General features: G+C 32.9%; 1 protein-coding gene across 1 annotated transcript in view; it reads right to left on the bottom strand.

Annotated features, from left to right (window-relative positions):
• The window catches only part of LOC149424344 (uncharacterized), a 205,872-nt gene that overhangs the window by 33,224 nt on the left and 147,102 nt on the right, over window positions 1–25,546 (bottom strand). The window contains exon 8 of the mRNA XM_089631060.1: window positions 16,207–16,424. Within this exon, the coding sequence (XP_089487186.1) occupies window positions 16,207–16,424 (218 nt within the window). The remainder of the gene's footprint in view (window positions 1–16,206; window positions 16,425–25,546) is intronic.

Genomic DNA, 25,546 nt, shown 5'->3' with positions numbered 1-25,546 from the left:
TACGCGTTAAAACACTCTTCCCACAATCTAGACATTGTCATCTTCGCTGATGATGAGAGCCGTTTCTTTTCAGTGTTTTTGTAAAACAATGTATTTTCTGTCGTAATATTATCTTTTTCTGTTTGCACATTCTAAATATTTCACGTTTGAGATCACCTTCAACCCAGAGATCTGTTTGCATTTTAGGAACATTTTAAATAATGGTTTTCCAAAACGTACGTACATAATTCAAATGTGTAATGTATTCAAGGGTAGCGGTGAGCTTTCAAGGCGGCCTTCTGCCGACGGAAGGCACTTTGTTTAGTTCCAACCCTGAAAGCGCTGAAGGGAAGAAAATTTACGAAATATACAGGGTGCGATAACTTCGGGAGGTGAATCTACATGATGATAGAAGTAAAAAAAATAAATAACTTTTTTCGAAATAACAAAATATTTTTGCATAGAAGAATATTTTATTTTCCCATACAAACAATTCGATTTTTTTTAAACTAAAAACTACATTAAAACTTTTTTTCACTTGTACTATCATGTAGAATCATGACATCCTGTATTGTATTTCCATATGGCGTATTGCATGATTAGGTAGGTAATGTCGCGGTGAAAACAAAATTCTTTTTTACCATTTCGGGTCGTGATGTGTTTTCATGCCGCCTTATTGAATTCAACTATCATCGTTTTATTTTGTTTCCGGGCGAGGGTGTCAATTTTGCCTATTTTTAAAAGTAACTTAATGAAGTGGAGGGTTATATTCCCAAAGCTGACCGGAAAACAAACATCGAAGGATGGGTTGCTTCATAGAATTTGAACAATTTATCGAATTTCAACGTTCATTTGTGAGTTCTGTGAATGTCTTATTCAAGTTCTGTTATAATATAATTATAGGCCGGTTACTTAAAAGAACTGAAATAATAACAGAACTTGAAAAGAACTTACACAGAACTTGAAAATTATCTTTTAAATTTGAAGAATTGATAAAATTCTCTGAAACAACCCGTCATATTGTCAGTTAATAACGGAATTTAAAAAAATTATTTAATTTTAATACAGCAACTATGATTATTTTCCAGCTCTTTTTAAAAAGCGAATGTACAGGGTTTTCCAATAAGAGGTGTTATTTTGATATTCAATCGTAAAAGATCAATGATTTCGTTGCTTGTGTGGCACGTAGCGCCGTTTTGTTGAAAGTAAACCTTTTCCAGATCAATATCATCCAATTCCGGCTATAAAAAATAATTAATAATCTCTCGATAGCGCAATCCATTCACCGTAACTGTTGCTCCAGCCTCATTTTCAAAAAAGTAAGGTCCAATGACTCCGCCGGACCATAAACCGCACCAAACAGTCACACGTTGAAGATAGAGAGGCTTTTCAACAATAACTTTCGGGTTTTCCGAGCCCCAGATGCGACAATTTTGCTTGTTGACAAAGCCACAGAGGTGGAAATGGGCCTCATCACTCAAGATGATTTGCATTTGATTCACTCAAGTGAATTTTAAAAATTTCAATGCCTTGTCGAATCGTGTATCGTTCCATTTTTGTTAATGGCGTAGTTTCTACATGTCTTATGTCAAAAAATGACAGCTTTAAAAGTAACATCTACCTAAATAACGGGCTATTCAAAATAACACCTCTTATTGGAAATACCTATATTATTAAAACATAATTTAAGTGTTCAGAGTTTTTAGAAAATTAAACGTTAGGTGGAGGGTTAACAAAAACTATTACGCGTGTCTGATGTTGGGGGAGATTTACGTATGAAATTTTCGTGATACTATTTGCTAAAATTAAAATTATTAAAATAATCCAATAAAACACTCATGAAGACTGTCAAGGAAAAAAAACCTTTTGCCTTTTATTAAGTATTTAAGCCAGCTACGTTAACATATAATTATTTTTCATCAGCCATGGCACAAAAATATATACAAATGCCATTTTAATTATAATTTTGTAATCTAACCTGAAAAGCATAATTTCAAGCGTTGAGGTCCGGTCTCTGGACATTCGAAAAGATTATTATATTAAGAGATCAAATAACTGTGTTCAACTCGCAATATTCTTTCCACTGTTGGCTAAAGAGCTTTAAAAGTTTTATTTATTTAACAATTGTTTAAAAATTAAAAGTCTTGAAAAAAGTGGTGAAACTAGGTGTAGCCGGGTTGTAAAACGAGTGTAGTGTGTCGTAGATTAAGGATCAATGGGACAAACTCAAGCGACAGAATGTATTTCTGAGCTGACCGGAGATTAAATCAATATGCTGTAGGAAGATCGATTTGTCTCGTTTGCGGGGGAAACTTTTATTCCTTCATTAATCATGACCCTTATTCCCATTAGCCCGTAAAATAGCATGAAATACTTGATCTATCGTCTTCTATAAAAGCAATCATCAATAAGCAATGACATCCAACATATAAAATCTTAATGGCTCAATTAACCACGGCTTAAAGCTCTGGTCTTTAAGCTTCAATTAACTGTAGACTTTAAAAAAGAAAGATAAAAGTTGAGAATTAGGTCAAGCTCTTGCTTTGTGTTTGAAGAGATCCAGGATTAGAACAGATTTTAAGTCCTTTCTGGAGTAAATTTTAATTTAACATACTCGTAGAAGCAATATTAAATTATTTAGTTTAAAAATGAGATCTTTTTCAAAATGTATTATGAACGAGGCACTCATAAAGTACCAAGAATAAATAATAAAAATTTGAAGAATTGATAACAAAATCCATAGCTAAAGCTTAGAGATAAGCTAGGAATCAAAAGAGTTAGAACAAAGTAAATTCTGAACTCATTTTACAATACAGTCAACTCATGGATGGCATCTTATGTCATCACGACTTTGACATTTGTGAAGTAAGCAGAAGAAGAACGAAGCAGAAGAAGACTTTGAATAAGAACGCTGTATAATAATTGTGTTATTTATAATAATTATTTTTATTTCCAAAGTTCTTTTTAATTTTTCAAATGTTTCTGGCTTTCACCCTTGAAGGAAGTTTCAGACCATCATTTAAAGTTATGGAGAAAGGGAAGGTTATTTTTTGTTGTTGTTTAAATGGGTAAATTTAAAAATTATATGGAAGATTGGAGTGGTGTTAAATCTTAGAAGAAATGAAATGGAGGGGAGGCAATTTTAGATAAGGCTTGATAGAGGATATTTGTTTAGAGAGGGACATCCAAAAAACATGTGATCAAAACTTCCCACTTCTAGAAGTGGGAACTCTCTGATCTAGAACACAGAATATACGATTTGGGGAGTCAAGCACGTGCATTTTATAAAGGTGAGGTGGAACAGAACAATATCTAATCCTTATTCAAATAAGTGAGGAAATTTCTTTTTTGGAAAAATGGGGGAATTGTTGAAACTAAGGTTTTGATGGGATAGTCCTTTGTATTGAGGGATAGCAGACTCCCTTGGATTGACTAGCAATGTGCCAATATTCTGCTCAAGCATAGCGGATATAAATATATATATATTTGAGGATGGAAAAAATGTCAAAGTGAATGTGGTTCATTTGAGGTGATTTTTCACAAAAAACGGAGCTGTACAAATCATCTAATTATTATTATCATTAGAAATAGGGTTGGATACTCCTTGTTTGCCAACGACTCAGCAATATCGTTACGCACGATGCCAACATGTTCAGGAATCCAAATCAGCAAAGCATACAAAGTTAGCATAAGGATGAAAAGGAGGACTGGTTTTAAGTTTTTAGGGGAAACTGAGAGAGTCATAGAGAACAAAGGAATGTTCAAAATTATATTCGATTATATATTTGAGAGATTCAATTATTGCAATGCACTCGGCTAAAAATATTGAAAATTGGTTTGGATTTGAATGAAATATTCTGTCATCAGGATTATTCTGGTAAAAGTAGGTATTAACATTTACCAGAATAATCCTATACAATAGTTAAGAAGAAGATTTGGATGAATCAGTACATAAAATGGAAGGCCATTTAGATGGAATAATGTTATTGAACATATAATTGACAGTACGGGCCGGGAGATTGGAATGGCTTTTAAAAATGTCGATCCCTTCTAAAATTGTAGGGGATAGGTTGACGTGACTATATTTATATTTGTATAAGGGAAGAAGATCATTTTGGATAATTTAATAATCATCTGAGATATACAGATAATTTTGAAGTGATCTATGTGCAAAGGGCATCCGTGGCTTCATTTAGATATTTTACAGCGGGTGGGATGTTTTGGATGATAAGAAATAAGCCATGTCATCTGCGAACTCAATAACTTTTACTTAAGGGGAAAAAGTGACATGCATATCGTACGTGTTTATTATATTATACAGCAAGGGGAATAAAACATCGCCTTCAGGTAGACCCTTACAAATAGATCTACTTTGAGGAGTAATATCTGGTAGCACAAGAAACAGATTAATAACACATTGGACAGTCATGGGGGGGTAGGCCGAGACCTAAAAGTTTTATTTTCTGGATCGGGATAAAAACATTATCGAAGGTGCCTTTTATGTCTATAAAGACTGCAAGATAAACTACCAGGTTATAAATGGATAAATTAATATCAGTGCTGATGATGACAAGGTTATCTTGATTAGATTTTTTTTCCTAAATCCAAATTGAGACGAGAGAGAAGCTATTTACTCTCGAAAAATTCTAACCGTTTTTTTTAAATATTTACTAAACTGAGGATGGATGAAAGAGCCATTGGCCTGTAGTTAGATCCAGAATTGAGCGATTTTAGGATTGGTATGATTATTTGAGAAACTCCAGTCATCAGGAAATATGCCAGTCTGGAAAATTATATTTAAGATGATCAAGAAGTGGCTTATTAACATACTTACTAACATTATAATTACTATTTTTGATTACGCTGTAGGGTGTATCACCTCTACCTAAGACGTTCGAGGAAATGTTGAATTGAAGGAGGATCGAAATCTTCGAATTGCAGACCAAACTTCCGAATCTATTGTGTTCGGAGATACCGAACTGCAGAAGTTATACCACCCGGATCTTTGATTTGACCTCAATACCCTTTCGGCGTTTTTGTATATAATATGGTACTCCATAGTCATGATGCAACGGTAGGAGACAGATTTGACTTTCCGAATTTCATTGGAATATTAGATTAGATAGATTTCAAAGCACTTAGTTCAGATTAAGATTGTTCAATTATTTTTATATATATATATCTAAATTATTTTATGTATTCTTTTGCTATGTAATGATACTGCTACCCGGCTCAGAACAGATATTGTCTAGTGAGTCGGGTAGCGCACATGATTGTTAATAACCCTAAATAAAGATTATATAGGTACTAAAAAAAAAAAAAATCTCATCCCACCAGGGAGTGAGTTTTTTTAAAGAGATTTAGTTATTGATGGAGGAGGAGGATTTGATTTATTTATTTCAGTTATGAGCATTGATTTGAAGTCATTAGAGTCATCTTTGACATTAATATATCGGTGGCGGGTAAATTTAGTAGCAGCTTATCCATATGTGAGTTAAATTCATCACATTATGTGGAGTTTTTGGTGTTTTAAACGTCAACGAAATATGGGACATGTCTGATTGGAATGAAGTTTGATAAGTGATGGTGATCGGGAAGCGATGACTGGAGCAAGGGTTGGGGGACACCACTCACGAGGCGAGAAGAGCCAGACTAGTAAAGCACATGAAGTGATCCACTGCACTGGGGTTTATGTTGTGGCATGAGATACTAGTATGTGCTCCGTCATTCAAAGGCAAAACGTTGGATTCATCTAGGAAATCTACCACAATTCGACAATCTCGGTCAGAGAAATCAGAACCACATATAGACAGACAGGGAAAATGGGTATTAAAATTGCCTTATGTGAAGAAGGAGGGTTTATTTGAAGAACGTTTTGCAACCAAGTTTGCTTATTGAAGTGGGCTGTTGAAAGAAGATAGATTGAAATACGGTATGCGTCCTTTATTTAAGCTGTAACCTTTTAGAAGTCAGCACTGGGGGGGTTTAATTATTTATTGGAAAAAAATTGTTTTTTAAAAAATAATATAAAAATTTTTTTTATAAAAAGGCAGATTCACCGCCCGTGCGTTCCGAGCGATTATCGCGGAGACAAAGATCCTCCCATATTAAAGCAGATGGATGAAGTAAACCATGTCTCAAAGATAGCAGCCACACAAATAAGGTTTGAATTTAATAGTTTACGTAGGTTAGGTTTGTTTGAAATAGCGCTTCGGCTATTCCACGGCAGAATTCTGGCATTAGAATAAATGATTTGTTTAAATAATAAAAGCAGCGTTCGACGGTAGATTAGTTAGTTTTTAGAAAAAATTAGGTCATTTAGAAGCATAATAGGGGTTTGGATAAGTAAAGAATTGTCTGAGGAGAATTTTCAGAAAGGCTGAGAGAGTTTGTTGAAGACGGATTATAATTATTTGCGGACCCATTTTGCATTTGGAAGAGATGAACCATTGTAGCTTAAGAATAGTGAGTTGTGTTGTTGCTGATCATATCTAGGAGCCGGTTTAGATTTAGAGTTTTTATACGTGAACCTAGTTGAACGTGAAGAAATTTTGTTGAAGAGGGAACATTTAGAGGTTGGATGAAGAGCTTACTGTATAAAGCCTCAGCAAATGATTTTCAAGCAGGCGGGAATAGTTAAGAAGCCTGCAGAAAATACAAGTTCTGAGAGGCCATAGAAAAGTCAATCTTTTTGTCGAGATTGTTCTGGGCAAGAAACATTGATATCGGAACGAGATCCTGAGTAGTTGAAACATTTAGGTGGAGAGCAAGAAAGACATTGGTCATTTGGGTGGCTTTCTTCACATTTTAAACATCTGGGCAGGGATCTGCATGCAGCTTTTGTATGACCAAAACAGTAGCAATCGAAACATTGAGTGGTGGGATAAGTGTACATTTCAACCGGTAATGAGTTAAAAAATAAGCATACGCGTGAGAGCGAAGAGATTGTCCTCCAAAGGTGGTGACAGAATGGGCGAGTTTCCAGGAAATGTTGCCCTCAGAGGTGTCCTTGTAATTAAGTCTTTTTTTAATTTTTTTTTTTTTTATTTCTTTTTATTTAGGAAGCAAACAGTAAACAGTACAGTAAAAAAATATAACAATAAACATTCATATGTTCTAGACCAATTAAGTTCCATTGAGTTAAATGTTGATTTAGTATTTTTACCTACACAACATATTAAATGGCAAAAAATAAACATTATAAAGAAATACATAAAATTAAAAACAAATAGAAAAAATACAACTTTTTGCATAGCTATACTATTCACTACGGGTGATAATAACGTTATTTTCACAACAAAAAAAATCGAATAAAATAAAAGTATTTTAATTTATTAATTTATTAAGCTGAATTTTATATGATATCAAATGTCTACATCTCGTAAGGCATTGTGAGTTTCACAGATACGTACTATTACAGAGTTTTGCGCGTATTTGGATTTACAATGTGGTATTCTAAATAAATCGTTCGATCTGGTGTTTTGCTTGGGGCAACGAAATGCAATCCTTTCTAACAGATATGATGAATCAACAAGGCATTTATGGGATTGCTGATATGTGGGGGGGTTAAAAGTGAAGACAGGATTTCTGCGGTCGGTCAGATTTGACCACGCCCATGCGAGTGACATGAAAAGATGGAATCTAAGCCTTGAAATTTGAATTTGATGAAATGAAGATGTTTTTGATGAAGTTGTTGGCGGTTGACCCCGTGAGGAAATCAACGGAGATTCGGAAACAACCCTCAGCTTTTACACCTCCAGAAATGATTGAAAGAGGATGAATGGTTTTACTTAGTTCGAAGCTCGAAGCTCCTTTGGGCCAACAAAATATGTACAGGCTACCGGAATGATGAGAATAAAAGTTTATTGGATGACGTTGAGTAAGTGCTTGTGGAGACTGTGAAATCGAAATCGAGTGGAGTTTAGTTGGGGAAGAGGGACTATACCATTCTTATACAAAATCGTAAACAGTCTTGTTGATTAATCATATCTGCTAGAAAAGATTGCATTTCTTTGCCCTAAACACAACACCAGATCGAACGACTTATTTAGAACACCACACTGTAAAGCCAAATATGCGCAAAACTCTTTAATAGGACGTATCTGTAAAACTCACAATGCCTCTAGAGATGTAGACATTTTCAAGTGTAACTTGAAAACATATAAAATTCAACTTACTAAACTGATAAGTCAATTTTTTATTTTGTGAAATAATCCTATCATATTGTTTATTTTATTGTTTTTATTATAATCATGCAAAAATTGTATTACTACTTACTGTCTTTAATTGTTTTTATAACATTTTGTAATTCCGTATAATGTTTATTCTTTATATTTCTAAGAATTAATGGAAAATTATTGGTCTAATATTGTAAATAATTGTTGTTTATGCTAAATATATAAATGACTGTTTCTTTCCCAAATAAAATAAAATAAAAAAATACATCCTTTTTTTAGTTGATTTTAAAATGGCAGATTCACTGTATGAGATTTCTGAGGTATTGCCGTCTGAGGGCCAGAAAGTAGATCTGGGGGTTTGCAAGGGGACCTTTTAAGAAAATCTTCGTATATTACCAATAAAATTGCAAACAACCACAATAGTATAAAAAGTGACATAAATAAGAAAAGTTTATAAATATCTGGAAATCAACATCGAAAAGTGACTCCTGGAAGATCAGGGGAAAAAGAATTCCCAAGGCAAAACACACTAAACTTTTTTGGCCAGAAAACAGAAAAAACACAAAAAGTTACTGCCTCAGGAAATCGAGTGAAGACTTTAGCTCCACCTTGTGTTTAGATTTTTACCTTCTTTTAAAATAGCCGGCAAACTGTGTTATATTCTCCATTCACTGTGTTTTGCACTAGCCAATCTATTTTTCATAAAGAGTGTGCTAAATGAAGGAACTGTTTTCAATAGGTCAATCACATTTATTATCCAACCAATTCCTTTATAATAATATAACGGTAGTGCACCTTGGTTTCAAAGTCTTGTTCTCTTGAGTTCGTAAATTAGAAAAAATAAAATTTGCTTCTGTTTATGTACGGTAAAACAGGAAATTACTACAATTGCCTTATTGATAAATCAATGGCACTGACAGAGACATCTATTGACAATTAGTTGCTTTATTAATGAGCAAATCTTTTTTAACCATAATCATTTATTAGCATTAACTTATTTATATATTTTTAGTATTACGTAAATTATGTTGTATACATTGCACTCTATTTTATACTTACCCCCTTATTTTAAATAACTTTTTATTCTGTTATTCATATTCAACATACATTAAAACTATACCTTATTATGTATATTTCAGTAAAGTTGTTAACAATTATTTTTCTTGTTACGTACTCCGTGCGACAATAAAGCCACTGTGGTATGAATACGCTTCCAGTAAATCCCACCACATAATGTTGTGATGTTATTATAATAATAATGTCTTTCAGCGAGATTTTAAAGGAAGCAAAAATTATTTTAAAAAACATTGAATGCAAAGGAAATGTGGTCACCGGGACATACACGCGGCGAGCGAGCTTTTCGTTACATTTTCTCATAAAAATGAGTTAGCATTCCGGTCTGTTTATTGTGATATTGTATAATAACAATACTGTCAAACTAAGAACAATACAAAGGCTTCACGGCTGGAGTGAGTAATGAGTTGGGAACATGGAAATCTTTTTTTGTTGTTGTATAATATGTGAAATAATGGTTGGAACAAAGGACGTCATTCGGAGCAGATCAGTAAGATCGTTGGCAATGTGGCCAAAGGTAACTTGTTCAAAATCTGGCCAAGCGCTAATAATACGCATGTCATTGATAAGAGTTTATACACATGCACAATTTAAATTTTATGACATGTTTTGTTTGCAGTTCGTTCCACAGTGAAAGATATGATTCAGAATAGAAACGGTCCTTAAGGTCAATTTCTACCGATTTATAACAACAAGTTTTTCGTTAACTTTTGAAGTTTATAATTTACAAAAAAAAAAATATTTTTGAAGATAATATCTATTTTTTATGTCGAATCGTTAATTATATAAAATTCTCTCGATGGAAAAAAATCGCAAAGTTTTATTTTATTTTTTTTTCATTTTTTTATTATTTTTTCTTAATAGCCTTTTTTTACATTTTTACAAGATTATGTATATTTATATATATGTATAATAGATTTTGATTATATTCGTAGTCCTCCTCACTAGGAGATCCTGTGTTGAGGGGGACTAGTTTTTGGAAGTTTTCAGCGACTTATGATCCTATGATTCGACTTCATGTTTTGTGTAAGGATTTCCATAACCTTCTACGACGATGTTTTAAGTATGCTAGTTAGCTCAACAAAATATTAAAATCACATTTTTTCTGTTATTTAATATGTTATATGCATGAAAAAAATCACAATGTATCTTTAAATGCACTCAAGAATTTGTCGACAGATTTTTGCTCTATTTCAAATGAGTCGTGTTTTATTAAATATTTTCACCATTTTCGCTTAATTATTATCGTTTTTTTTAATATTAGCGCTCTCCCTCTAACATTCGTATTTACATACTTCCTTTTCAGACCATCTTTGAACGCTTACTACGGGGCCTTAAAATGATGAAGGTACTCTGAAACCTTCTTCTCATCCTCCAATATTTCCGCACACTTCACCACATCCCCCCATGGAGGCTGCCACAGTCCCAAAGGCTCTACGCAATATATTTATTGGGTGGTTTATTCATAGCAGTTAAGTAGCCTTCTAAAAACCAAGGCCATGAGTATATATTCTTCGGGGAAAAACAATAATGTTAAATTGACAAAATTTATGTGATGTGAATTTTTGTGAAGATATGTGTAGGTATGTACATTAATTGAACAACGTAAATACAAAATTTACATGAATCGGGTTATAGTCCAGGGCCGGATTTACCAATAAGTGTATGCTTAGGGTGTAATTCGAGTAGTGTAACAGAGAGGGTCTCCATAAATAAATAAAATGTTTACTTATATTATGAAATAAAAATAATAATGAAATTGCATTAGTACCATTTATCAAAGACCTTGGTGTTATTTTTGACAGAAAACTTACCTTTGATCGTCACTGTGAAACAATTTCCAATAAGGCCATGCAAATTCTAGGTTTTGTAATGCGTAACACAAGGACTTTTCAAAACATTGAGTCAATTAAATTACTCTACTGCTCTCTTGTGAGATCGCACCTAGAATATGCATCTCCTGTATTGTCTCCGATTTATACCTGTAACTTACACCGCTTGGAGAAAGTACAAAGAAAATTACTTCGATACGTTCAATTCAAATTGAGACAGCCTGTAATTGATATCTGCTACAATACATTAATGTCTGGTCTAAATCTACCACTTTTTTCTACCCGGCGAACTATTAATGACATTCTTATACTTTTTAAATTACTGAACAATCTCATAGACTGCCCTCAAATGTTAAGTGTTATAAATTTTCGTGTCCCTGTTAAATCAACTCGACTCCACCACCTTTTCCACAGTGACAATCATAGCACTAACTATTTGTATCATTCACCGTTGGCGCGTTTTCACCGCACTGCCAACACGTATACAGGCCTTATTGATATTTTCAAAACCTCATCGTCTTGCATCAAGGCAAAAATACTTGGTTGTGAATGTAACTGATATGTTTGTGAAATGTTAAATGTCTGTTTGTAGTGCATCATACTGACATTTTCTTCTTTATGTGTAACATATATATGGTGTTCTTATACATATACATTCCACATATATACATATATGGGAATTGTATATGTATCGCATCTATATAAACTGCTTGCTTCAGATGTCTTATAGTATTGTCTAACGGATGTATTATTTTAATGAAAAATATATTTTAAATATATAAATATATATTTTTAATTGTCAAGTCTCTGACAGCCCTGAATTGTTGAAGCTACTTTGCCATACCCTCCGGCCATAGTGGCCAAGTGGAGATAAATTTGATTGTAACAATAAACTCACTACTATTTGCGCTATTATAATATTTTTCTAGATTATATCTGTTGGCAAGTCACCTTTTCTGTATATTTTATCCTGTTTAAATGAAGTGTTTTCTATTATTGTAGCATTCTATGCCTTAAGAAAATTTCAGCTGTATCACATTCAATGTTGTTTTGTATACATATTGTTGTGTTCTTAAATGTAATACTAATATTCGACTATGTACCACTGTGTACTTATAATCTCATGTATCACATTATTGTAAAAGCCTTTTATGGCGTTTAATAAATAAATAAAAATAAATAAAAAATTTATCTGATTAAATTTGATGCACGCGGAAATGTATTCGCTTTTTTTTTTTAATTTCGAATAATACTGCTTATTAAGTAACTGGATAGAACAGAACACAGACAAAATAGATCGTGATAAAATTATAGGTTACGTTTTTAGGTTAGGTGTGTTTTTCCACTTCTTTTATCTTCACTTTTCGCCAATGTTATGTTTTGTCATGAAACCGTTAAATTATTTACGTTTTTCCAGGGCTGGCGCAATTAAAGGTTTTACTTCAGCCCTGGTCAAAACCTTTTGGTTCTGTTAGATCTCTTTGTGTTGTTTTGCCGTTTGTGTCTACCCTCGTTGGCTGACATCACGTAGGGGGTATGGTAGGGGCATCAATCACAAAGATTATTCAGGGTCCAAAGTGAATCGAAGAATAAAGCCAATTCGTGACATTTTTACATTTGTGGCGACTTTTCGGTGGGAATGAGAAGGGACATTATTACGCGGTGTAATATAAACACGAAGAAAAATTATAGACCTCTACATCATTCCTTACATTTATAACCTATGAGGAACCTTTATAGACCTTTTTTAAACATAATATACACGATTTATTACCAAATGATTCCTGTACATGTTTGGTTTAAAAATGTAGTTGTCATTGACGTGTGACGGAAAAATGTATTTTTTTTTGTTTTTAATTGAAAAATAATCGTCGGACAGCAAAATGATACATGTTTGTTACTCCAATGTTTTAATTTTTTTTCTAGTTTCTTTAAAATTAACTAAATCAATTTGTAATCGTATTTTTATTCATTTTGCCTCTAACTGTGTTTAGTTTAATGTATGTAGAGGAAATGTATTTCCTGTACATTTTGAATTTTGTCGTTCGCGTCCCGCGTTGCAGATAAAGTTGAGCTTCTGAACTTGCAGATGATATAATGGAAAAATAAAACAGAACGAAAATCAAGATGGCCATATTTCGTCAGATTTCTACATGGTTGAAGTAACTAAACAAAATTAAACCGATTGTTAAAAAGAAATCGATTCAATAAACTTTAATGTCGTTTTATAATATTGAAATGAATTATTTTCAAAAGATTGAATAAAAAAATTGTTTTGGTTGCTCTGTAAAAAACAAAGCATCGCTCTCGAGCCACATACAGCTATTTGGCTACTTAAGTGCTCTCTTCGACGAACGACGTGTTTTAAATATTTATTTTTATTAATTATTAGTAATATTTCATAAATCAAGAAGTCAAAACAATTCTGTGATAACGGTTCTGTTTTCGTCCGCCAGGATGCGCTGTCGGCGGAGGTGCCTTTATGGCCGAAGTTTCCCTTCTTTCCTTATCTATGGGTAGGCATTTGAAGTGTGTCAGTTCTTTGGTGTCGAGAGTTTTTTCAAGACATTTTAAATTCTGCGTGGTTAGCTTTCATAAGTTAAGTGTTTGATTACGAATCGTTTATTTTTTAGACAATTAATTGTAGTTGAAAACGTCAGGAAAATGAAAAAAAAGTAATCTTAATATAATAAAGTATGATAAATTTATAGGTTTATTCAATACACCTAGTTTTAACCATTGAATAGATTATTACAGGAAGTGCCCTAACAGTGCAAAGAGATAAAACAAATAAATTACTTAAAGTATTGCATAGTTGCACTCTTCTCTCACCATCGCGCATCCCTTGTTAGACAGAGACCAGAATAGTTTCATCGATCTCTTTTTCAACTACATTGTCAAATTCCAATTTTTTCCAGTATTACGTGTGGAACCATTGTTAATAGTTTATTTAGTTTGAACTGTCCGTCGGAAAATTATAAAATCTTAATGAATATAAAACAACTACTTTGTTTATAACTACGTAGTTTAACTTATTTAATTTTCTATGACCGACCGGTTTCGCTTAGCACAAACATCTTTAGGGTACAAAATTAAACAACACAATAAGTTTAATTTTGTAGCCTGAAGATGCTTGTGCTATGCGAAATCGGTCGGTCATAGATAATTAAATAAATAAAATTTCGTGTAATTATTTTATGTTCATTAATATTATAAACATACAAGATTCCACGAAAGAATTCAGCCATCGAATATAAAATGTTTCAAAGGTAAGTGACAGATTAGGAAAACATTCCTATCTTTTGGCGTACGATATTTACATATATTTTTAGTTAATATTGTAATTACCGAGGAGCTTATTCTGACAATAAAATCGACCAAATTTTAAATTTCATAAAGTTAACGGCGGCCGTCGTACAAATATTTGAATTAAACAATATAGATACAGTGGCTCAGTGAAAATGCGGGGCGGCCCGGGCACTAATATATTTTGGCTTAAGACGAGACAATACCCCAAAAAAGCCAAAATTTTAACGACATAAGTGAAGCAGCCGTGCACAAAAATATGCGACAATAGTCACAACGAGACCCAAAAAGGCATTTTAAAGAAATAAATTTCAATAAGCATTAAAACCACATCATCTTGATTTGGACATTGCTTTGTCGCTAGGCCACCCCTGTGTGGTTTGTTAATTTAATGTTGCTTTGTTCATTACCTAATATATCAGACAGAACTAAGCCCTCCAGTTCATCGGAGTAGTATCCCGTGGAACTAAGTGAATGCAAGACTCCAGGAAATCACTATTGTTGAAATTGTTGCTGAAAGTTCCTACCCAAGTTGCGGTACGATTTGTTTTGTTTAGAACCTACCTTCCATTTACAATAGTATAACATGTTTGTGATGTAAGTGCACTTCTTAGGTTTCCAAGTGGTGCCCGTTGCAGCGAAAAAAATGGTGCTCAAAGCTACGCGATCTGAGGGTTGGAAGTCAACCACGAACTCTTCTGTATTCAAAACATATTGAAGTACGTTTCGTCAACAGAACATAGAAATTAACTCGATGGATGCATCACAACATAATCATACGTCGGTATGATTATGTTGTGATGTTCCCCCCGTTAGGTTTTCTTTCCGTTCTTAACGTTCACCCGATCTACTCGTTTAGGTTTCTAGCTAAAGGCTTTTTGTGGTACGTCAACCCTTCAATATTATCTAATTAATCTGTCACGTTGTGCATTTTTTTTCGATAGTGAAGATCAAAAAAAAAATTACCACGCCCCTAACCTTTTAATTTACCTAGTATCCACCTAGTAGCCACCTCTCTTTAAATTTTGATTGGAGAGACCAGAATTCGTTAATTTCTACAGTAAATGAAAAAAAAATAATCCAGGACGAGTACATCACATTGTTTATTAGGTTATGGGGTAATAACTAATAAAAAATAGATAATATGAAAAATTATGGATCAACGTTTTGAAAATGTATTATTATATCCTTGATATTTTCTACTCCTAAGCTTGCCAGTAAAATTATTATAAGTAAATAATAATAATAGTAATACAGAATTGTACAAAAAAATGTTTTTTTATATAAATGGAATAGTTTATGACTTATGATATTTTTTGATGTCCCCAAAAATCGAGCCACTGAATAATAACCACGGACACTGTCCAGCATTGACACCATCTTGCAGTCATTTTTATTCTACCGTTTGGACAGAATTTTTTATTGGTATGCCAAGTCCTCTCTTAGGTATTTTCATTTGTTTTAACCGACTTATTAAAACAGGGTTCTTGCACAGAAATTTGACTCTGAAAAGGAATCTAAATCGTTATACTGCTGATATTTAGCTATTATGATTAATGTTTTGCCGACCACTGGATATCTGGCACAATCGATCGATGAAGGATTTATCGATAACTTGTCGTCAGTCCCGAGTACGGCTGTAGATTGCTGACGTACAAACAATAGTTCATGTCGTATAATTAAACACTTTTTCGTTGTGAATCATTGTTTGTTCGTTGACGGTCTGCAGTAATGCTCAGGAACAAGTACAAGTTACCGACATTATCGATAAAAAACCTTATCGATCAACCGTGCTAGACACCCTGCGATAGGTAATGATGGGTTACTTGTTTGTTTACCTTGCCGAACGGCGTCAATCCCCCGTGCTCAGGCTTCGTGCGCGTGTCTGACATGGCGCAGTCCGCCCACGGCGTGTTGCACGTGGAGGTGAGCGTCAGGTAACGCACGCCCACGCGGTGCAGCGAGCGTAGCACGCCCAAAGACCCGCCGAGAGCGTGCCCGCCCTCCACGCCCACCAGCGAGCATACGCGTCCCGCTGCGTGGGCCGCCCTTATATCTGTAACAAACAATAACATTATAATGTTACATTCTGTCAATGTCCTTGCCTAGATCGAACAGACCATATCAAATACCTTGGTCTTATATTTGATCAATATACTAAGTGGAATACACATTGCCTACTTATCACGAATAACCTTAGAAAACATATTTATTTCTTCAAAAACATTAGAACTATACTAGACTCCAAATATATTAAAAAAAGTCTATTATTCTCTTTGTCAATCTATCATTGAGTATGGAATAATCGCATGGGAGGTGCAACACTATCAGCTATAGATTCATTATCGAAGGCACAAAAATTAATTATGAAAGTTATTCTTAAAGTTCCCTTAATAACAAGTACTGCAGATATATTCTACAAATTCCATGTATTACATATTTACACAAAAACTATATAAACTCATCTGTTTAAAAATAAAACACATACATTTTATGAAAATACCCAAAATATTGTAAACACGGTGCACAAAATTAAAGAACTCATACAAACACATAAAACAAAGACAACATTTGGTCAGAGAAATTTCAAATACATAGCGTCTAAAATTTACAATAAGCTACCTGAAAAAACAAGACGGTCGAATAATATTAACAAATACAAAATCCTGATCAAACAATGGATCATCGAAAAAGGTCGTGCAATAATTAGTCACCTCTCCCAAATGTGATCCTCTATCTCATTATTGTTTCCACTGTTGACAAACTGCTTTGGAAGATTAGCGGGTATAAATAATAAAAAATAAATAAAAATAAAAAACTACCTACCAAAGTGAATTTTATTTTTTTAATTTTTAATTTTTTTTTTAAATTTTTTTTTTGTTCGAAACAGCTGTCACATTAAAAACTGTAAAAATAACAGAAATACTTGCAGAACTTAATAATTATTATAACATTATTAAATTTGATTTATTTTAAATTTATTTAAAAAATTAAATGGAGTTCTACGAATTAAACACCAAAACAATAAATAAAGTGAATTTTTTTGTCAAATATTTTTGCTTTATTGAAAAATGTACTTTATTTTAATATTATAAAATATTTGTTAACTAGTCTGTCTCGACACAGAATTTCCTAGTGAGACAGGCAAAGCCAAAAAAATATATGAAATCCATTTTATATAGATGCGATGCACCTAATAAACAAAAAAATAAAAAAGTGTTTTTTTAAAGACGAGACCCTGAGTGGAAAATGAAAAGCAGGTTTTTTTCGTTTTGAATATACGAACTTTATTATCTTAATATATAAAAAAAACATGCGTCACTTTGTTCGTACACGCTAATTTCCGAAACCGCCCAACCGATTTCAATAAAATTTTGTGAATGTGAACGGTTTGTTCCAGTTTGAAATATAGGATAATTTTGGAACAAATACATTTTTTTCAACGATTTTTTTTTCAGATTTTTCATACAAAAATACATACAACCACAAATTTTAACTTACTTTCACTACATAGAAGACGGTCTGTGGCAGGACAACGTCTTATATTATAAAATGAATTCCAAATGGTTGTGTTAAATTCTAAGTGGTTTCTAACCTTCTCTAAATATGTTAACCCTTTAAATGCCGGAAGGTATTTTGCTTGGATGTACCGACAGGCAGCAAATTTTTTAGCAAAAAAAAATTATAAAATAATCGTTTTCTGAATTACATTAAATTGAAGACTTGCACATTATATTTTTAAAAAGTATAAAAAAGTCGATGTTCTGTAATGAAGTCGTAAAAAATATATATTCGGGCGCTTACATTGCTAACGCTGGCTAAACCTTATGAGATACATCAAATGATGTATAACGGAATTATATATCTTAAAACGGCCTACAGAAAAGTTCACGGTGCTATATGTCTAAGGATAACCCCTAGCAACGCCGTGTACATGTCAGCTAGTAATAATATATATATATATATATATATATATATATATATATATATATATATATATATATATATATTATAATAAAAAAAAATTGTACCACCGAATATTTACAGACAAAGAAGTAATCTAAAACTACTGTATGGTTCTGAGGGCCTACTTCCAATAAAGGGTCTTCTTTGGTACATTATTATAATGGATAATGAGGGAGATAGCAAATATAAAAAGCAACCGGTGCATAATCACACAACAAGATTCACTGAAAATAAGGGCCTCATTATTCCAAGAGTAACAAATAAGTATGGAAGCCGAACGCTTAAATATTTAATACCAGAGATTTTCAATAAATTTAATAATTCTTTCAAACCTCAGAATAATGAGAGACCCTGCCCCAAAAACACTAAGCGTTGGCTAATAAGCGACGAATCAATGTATCTCTGAACTTTATTATTGATGTACTCCTGAACATCTCAACGTACCTGCCTAAATAATTTGTATATAGGTAGGTACTTTGAAATATATTATTTTGTGATATTGTTTATTGTATAATTTTGTGACATACATGTATTAAAAATTAAAAATGTTTATATATATTATTTGTAGAACCTACAGACAAGCCGTCATGTGTGACAGCTTTGTGGGACTGCATAAAACTTGTATCTTTAAAAATTTATAATAAATAAAAAAAAATATATATATATATATATATATATAAATTCAGCCTGCGTAAAACTCGAAAAGTAGTCGAACGATATCGCTGGAAATTTCAAAATTGGTTGTTTTTAATGCAAGGGGTGTTTAGGAATGTTTAAATGGTAGAAGAAGTCGGGGACGAACGAGGAATATTTAACGCAATATATCTGCACCGTAGTGAGATACGGAGTCGAATAAAATTTGATGTAATGTAGTTTTTTAACAGTAACATTGTGGTATTCAGTATTGAATAGTGGAAGAAGTTGGAGGCGCCCGAGAAAGACATTAGCAATAGCGAAGTATTGCGGGGGATCCACTAGTAATTAAAAGTAATAATATTTTAAGAAAGACAAACATTCCCGGGTTACGAATGATCCGACAATATTTGACTAGCTCCTACTACCATCAAACTCAGCGGAAATTTAACTTGTGTCACGAGGACTTAGCTATAGTGGAGTTGTTATGTACTAGAACAGAACTACTAGCATAGGTAAGTACTGTTCACAGAACTATTAGCATAGTTAGGTACTGTTCACAGAACTACTACCATAGTTAGGTACTGTTCACAGTACTACCATTTTATTAAGCTACTTATTTTCAATAAAGTTTATTTTTATTTTTTATTTATTCACATTTAAACCCGCTAAACTACTTATGTAGTTTGTCAGCAGGGACATAGAGACAAAATTTATACACTCATAAGATACAATTTGAACGGTACATAATTACATAAATTGGTTACATTGCAGAAAAGTTTAAATAGCAGCATAAAAGCCTTATATAATAAGCAAGTAAAAATAAATGTATGAACAAATTAGTATTATCAACATAAAACATAAAAGCCTTATAAAATAAGCAAGTAAAAATAAATGTATGAACAAATTAGTATTATCAACAAGTACATCAATAGTTTCATAAATAGAGGTAGGTAGTCAGGTATTACAAAACAATTGTTTTTCCATTTTCAAAGAATATGAATTCCATTTCAGGGGCATCAGTATAGATCATTATTATCCAATAACCATTTCCTTAGATTATATTTAACATTAGCAGTATACATGTTATTATTTTTAATTGTCATTGGTAATAAGTTAAACATTTTGGGTACTATATAGTTTAAAGTTCTTTCACCATATTTATTAGTACATTTCGGAACTACCAGTCCTTCATTTTGAGTGAATCTTGTGTTATGTTTATGGCAAATTCTTTACCTATACAATGAATCAGACAATATAACATGTTGACTTACAATATTATAAAACAATAATCCTCTGACAGGTAAAATATTCAGAGACTTGTATATTAATTTAATGTTACTTCTGTGTTGATTGTCATATTTATGGATTAACAATTTTATAATGGAGTTTTGTAATGTTTGTATATAGCTTATATTAGTTTTACAAGAATGTCCACAAGAAGTAATTCCATAACGTATAGTGGATTCAGCCAGAGATAAGTAGATTAACTTTAAAGTACTTATAGGCACGAAATATTTTATTTTATAAATCCTACCCACAATATCTCGTAGACGTTTACAAACATTAGCAATTTGTACATCCCATTTCATGTATCAGTCAATAGTAACACCCAAATATACATAACTTTTGACAAAATCAATGGTTTCACATGAACAGGGCTGTGCAACATTTTTATGTATGCAGTCAAATGTGTGTGTATATAATGAAGGAATTACATTACATCTGGCGTGTGGAGATCTGATGTGCATAATTTTAGTTTTTTTGGCGTTTATAAAGAGGCCTGCATCATGCGACCATTTCAGTAGGGCAATAAAATCATGTTGCATAAGGTTCATTGCAGTAACCAGATCTTCGTGCGATATTACGAGCGCCGTATCGTCTGCATATACAAAATGTTTAACAAATGAAAACAATTTTCTCATAATTGAGACATAAATAATATAAAGGGTTGGCCCTAGAATTGACCCCTGTGCAACACCTGTTGAGATATATTTTCTTTTGCTAAATTTTTTAAGAATTTTTACTCTTATTTGTCGATCAGTTAGTAAATTTTTTAATAAAACTAGCAGCTTTCCTCTAATTCCTATTGCCTCCAGTGTTTCTAATAGTTTATTTGTATCAATGGTATCAAATGCCTTAGAGTTATCTATGAATAAAACCAAAACTTGTTTTTTTAGATTTAATTCATAATTTATGTGATTTGAAAATTCCTGAAGCAGCATTTCCGTACTTTTTTTCTTTTGAAATCCATATTGGTTGGGATCCAACAAAGAGAAAGATTCTAGATATTTATTAAGTTTTATGGAAATGTATTTTTCAAGTATTTTTTCTAGGGCTGGCAATATGCTTATTGGCCTATAATTTTGAATATCTGTATGTTTGCCCCCTTTGTAAATTGGCCTAATGATGCTACTTTTTAGTTCATCTGGTATTACTGCTTGCGATAAAATTAAATTGATAAAGTGTGTTATAACAGGCCCTAAAATATTAATATGTGTCTTAATGTCAAACATTCGAATGTTGTCAATCCCTGGTGACTTTGAATTGTTTAATTTGCTAACAATAATATTGATTTCTTGGCAGGTAGCTCTGGGTAGGTACATACTATGTTGCACTTCATTCGGCCTGACGGTCGATGCTAAATAATCACATTTATGTATCATACAGCTAACACTATTTGTAAAATATTCAACAAACTTATCTGCTACGGTTTCTTCATTATTCGTATTTAACATATATTTCGAGATTATTTCGTCACAACTACTTTTGGACTTGCGTCCTAATAATTTATTTATTTCATCCCAAGTTTTTTTTGTATTTCCAAAATAATTTTTGAATTTATTGTTAAAAAAGGTAGACTTACATTTAATAATTTCTTTTGTCACCTTATTTCTGAAAGTTTTATATTCCAATTCAAAGAATTGATTGCTAGGAAAATTCTTCCACCTTCTGTACAATGAATCTTTTTTTTAATGTTTTCTAAGATATTAGAAGTTATCCAAGGTTTTATTGACAGAGGTCTTTTTTTGGGTTTATAATTCATAACGATTTTACTCTGTTCATAGAAATTCTTAAAGTTGTTTTTAATTTTACTATATAGTATATTGCAATCTTGTTCCTCAAGCAAGGAGTGCCACTTAAAATTATGAATGTTTTTGTCGATTTTGTTTTGCGATAAAAACGAAATTCTTTCCCCGTGTTCTGGGGCTTCTTTCCTTGCACTATATTTAATATTAACTGCAGTTAAAAAGTGATCCGCTATAGTAATATTATTACATACACATGAGGAAAGAGAATCGCTTTGTTTACATCCACTGTTAAATCGGACAAATATGTGGTCTAAACAAGTACGAGTAACTTTTCCTGCTAAAACTGCTTCTCTAGTTACGTCACAAATACATTTGATTAAATAATTATCCGACATTATATATTCATATGCCATAATAATAGGGTTTTGACAATTTAACAAGTCTAGATTAATATCTCCTATAAGTAAAACATTTTCTTTGGGGCTTATAATATGCAGAATGGCAGATATTTCATTAAGAAATTGTGGTTGGCTAGAGTTGGGGGGGCGGTATATTGCTATGATGTTTAAAATACTCTTGTTTGGAAGTGTCATAGAGCCAAGCACACATTCAAAATGATTTGTTTCTATTGTTTTCTGTTGAAATGTGAATTCATTTCGAACATATAGCAATATACCTCCTCCAGATTTTTTAGTTCGGCAATAGTTGTAACAATTAAATCCAGGAATATTATACAGACAGACAAGATTCGGTGTTATAGCCGTTTCACATAACATTAACACATGAATATGCTTCCAACAAGTATTTAAGTAGACATTCAAAGTATCCCAGTATTTATAAATCGATCTAACATTCAACTGAACAATATTAATATTTTCCATATTGTAGTTGCTATGAAACTTTAGCCAATCACAGAAATTATGAGTATTTTCGTAATCTACCTCGTCATCTTCTTCAATGTAATTAGACGCCATAATCAATAGTTGCAAAGTCCTTGGCAAGGGCAGCCTTGTAGGCCGGGCAGGAGTCCTTGTCTCCAGTCGGATGTGCAGCGGGCTTCCCAAATCTTGTACAGGTGGCGCAGACAGGCTCGGCGGCGGCTTTTGGGCAGTTTATCCGGGCGTGACCTTCGCCTGCGCAGTGTCCACATCTTTGCTGGTCCTTGCAAAACTTGAAGGAATGTCCGATCATTTGGCACTTGGAGCACACTTGTTCGTGACTTCATTGTAAGTCCAATGAAGTCACGAACACGGCACACATTCCAGTCCACAAAGACTTTCCCCTGCTCCACCAGCACGTGACGAATGTGGGCAGGAACCTCGAAGACCCGGTGGCAAGTTGATCCAGTTCGAGCGCCAGCAAGGTGACTTAGCTTGCAACTTTTTACTGCGAAATCTAGGCCTGCTTTGTCCTGGGCTCCTGCTAAGGCATTTTTTAGGAAGCACTCGTCCGTTAGGTCACGAGGAACGTTGAAGAAAATCACCCTTGGAAGCCGTTTTGTTGGTAATCGAGCGCTTAGAGTGTCCGAGTTTGCTAGACATGGGGTTTTCAGTATTTTATCCTGATCTTCTTGTGTTGAATTGTGTTGTGTTGAATTATATTTTTGACTGAAGAAAAAAATAATTGGAAGAGAAATATATCCTTATATCACATTCTTTCTTATATCTAGAACAATAAAGATGATAAGGTTTTATTGAGGGGTTATTAGGTCCTGAAGAGAATCTTAGCTGCTATAAAGGCTCCTAAGGGTGTTTATACTCGTATCATGGCTGTGCGTAGGTGTTTAATTCCAGCCCTTGTAATAAAATTACGCGGAGAGCAGGTTTTGAGTTCACGACCTTTTTTATATTTAACTCACGGGATATTACTTAATTTGCATAGATGTTTTTCCTTTTAACAATGACCCACAAAAGTAATCACTATAAAATACATAAGTGGTAGGTATGTACTTAATCGCTTGTCTGGATTTGAATTTTTAATGTAATAATTTCCAGGACAAATAATATGCATTGTAGCAAACTTTGTCATTCAAACAATATTATATGTCTACTAGGTAGGTAATTTGTCGCTTCTCTGAATTATTAATTTATTCAGTTCCAATTTCGAAAATGACGAAAACCTACACGTAACACACAAAACCAATATAAAACACACATCACTCACAAACACACAAGATTATATTTTAAATGTATTATTTTCTCTTTAAATGTATTATGTAGATTATATTTTTATATTATAAAATGAAGGCCTCAGCACGGGCAAGCCACCCAGTGAGGCCAACATCACTGGATAATTTTGAAATGTAAAAAATATTGTACAAAAAAAAAAGATACGCAGGTGGCACAGACAGCCGAAATTAGTATTTTATAGGATAATTTATACTGTCATTAATCGCACTTTTCTGGGAACGAAAACGTATGGGATCAAACGTTGTTATTCTAAAATATTTAAATGATTAAAAAATAAACGAAAAGAGTAGATTCGCCAAATGCAAAAACATAACCAGAAAAATAGTAGAACAATCCTTTTTTACCGAACTAACATCGAACAAAGTTTTCATGAGAAGATCCATCTGGGATAATAAATCGTATAGAATTGAGATTCTGCCCAGTACAGAATAATCTGTTATTCAAATAACATGTATCAGAATACTCGATAAAAAAATCGCGATCTCCCCACTACCTGAGAACGATCGCGAGTTGTATTTGCGAGTATTGCGAGTTGATTCGGTTTATTGATCCAACGAATCACAATCGAATTGGATGCGACGAAGCGAGTCGTATTCATCAAGATCCAACATTAAGGCGATTTGCATAAATCACCATCAACATTCAGTTTGATCAAAATCACTAAATGAACGCTCACGGATTGGAGTCATTGGAATTGATGTGGGTCGTGTCGATCAGGCGTAAGTTGAGTGGATCAGAAGTGATTATCTTCAAGAGACTTCATAAGACTTAATAGTTTTGGATGGGATCACTTACTTACCATACAGCCGTTGCCTACTTCGAGGTTGGCAGAGATAATAGAACGCCACAAAACCCTACTTCACAAATCTTATCGTAAATCCGCATTCTTGAACAATCTGTCAAATTGGAAATACTCTCCCTTATTCAACAATATGTACTGATAACCCAACGATAATTGACAGTTTAGTAATATCGTTTCTAACCTATTTGGAAAATATTATTAAGGCTCCAAAGTCAGCGTTCAAAAAGAAGAAGATTATTTGAAAGGGAGACATGAAAAGACGAATGCGCGCGAATATTACAAAAAACGATAATAATTGAGCGAATAATTTGAAAATATTTTAAAACACGACTCGTTTAAAATATAGCAAAAATCTCTCGACAAAACCTAAGTTGCATTTAAAGAAACAATGTGAATGTTTTCATACATATTACACGTTAAAACATAATAAAATAGTATTTTTATTAATTTTCGATTATTATTATTCGAGCATAATTTAAAATTTTTTCCTATAGAGGGAAATTCATGTAATTACTATTTCTGCTCTAAAAATGTATAGATATTAACTAAAAAACAT

This window comes from Hesperophylax consimilis, chromosome 4, assembly GCF_061612785.1.
Source record: "Hesperophylax consimilis isolate HC1 chromosome 4, BYU_Hcon_1.0, whole genome shotgun sequence".
NCBI classification, from domain to species: domain Eukaryota; kingdom Metazoa; phylum Arthropoda; class Insecta; order Trichoptera; family Limnephilidae; genus Hesperophylax; species Hesperophylax consimilis.
The sequence above is the reverse complement of the archived record's forward strand: the minus strand, read 5'-3'. Positions and strand labels throughout refer to the sequence as shown.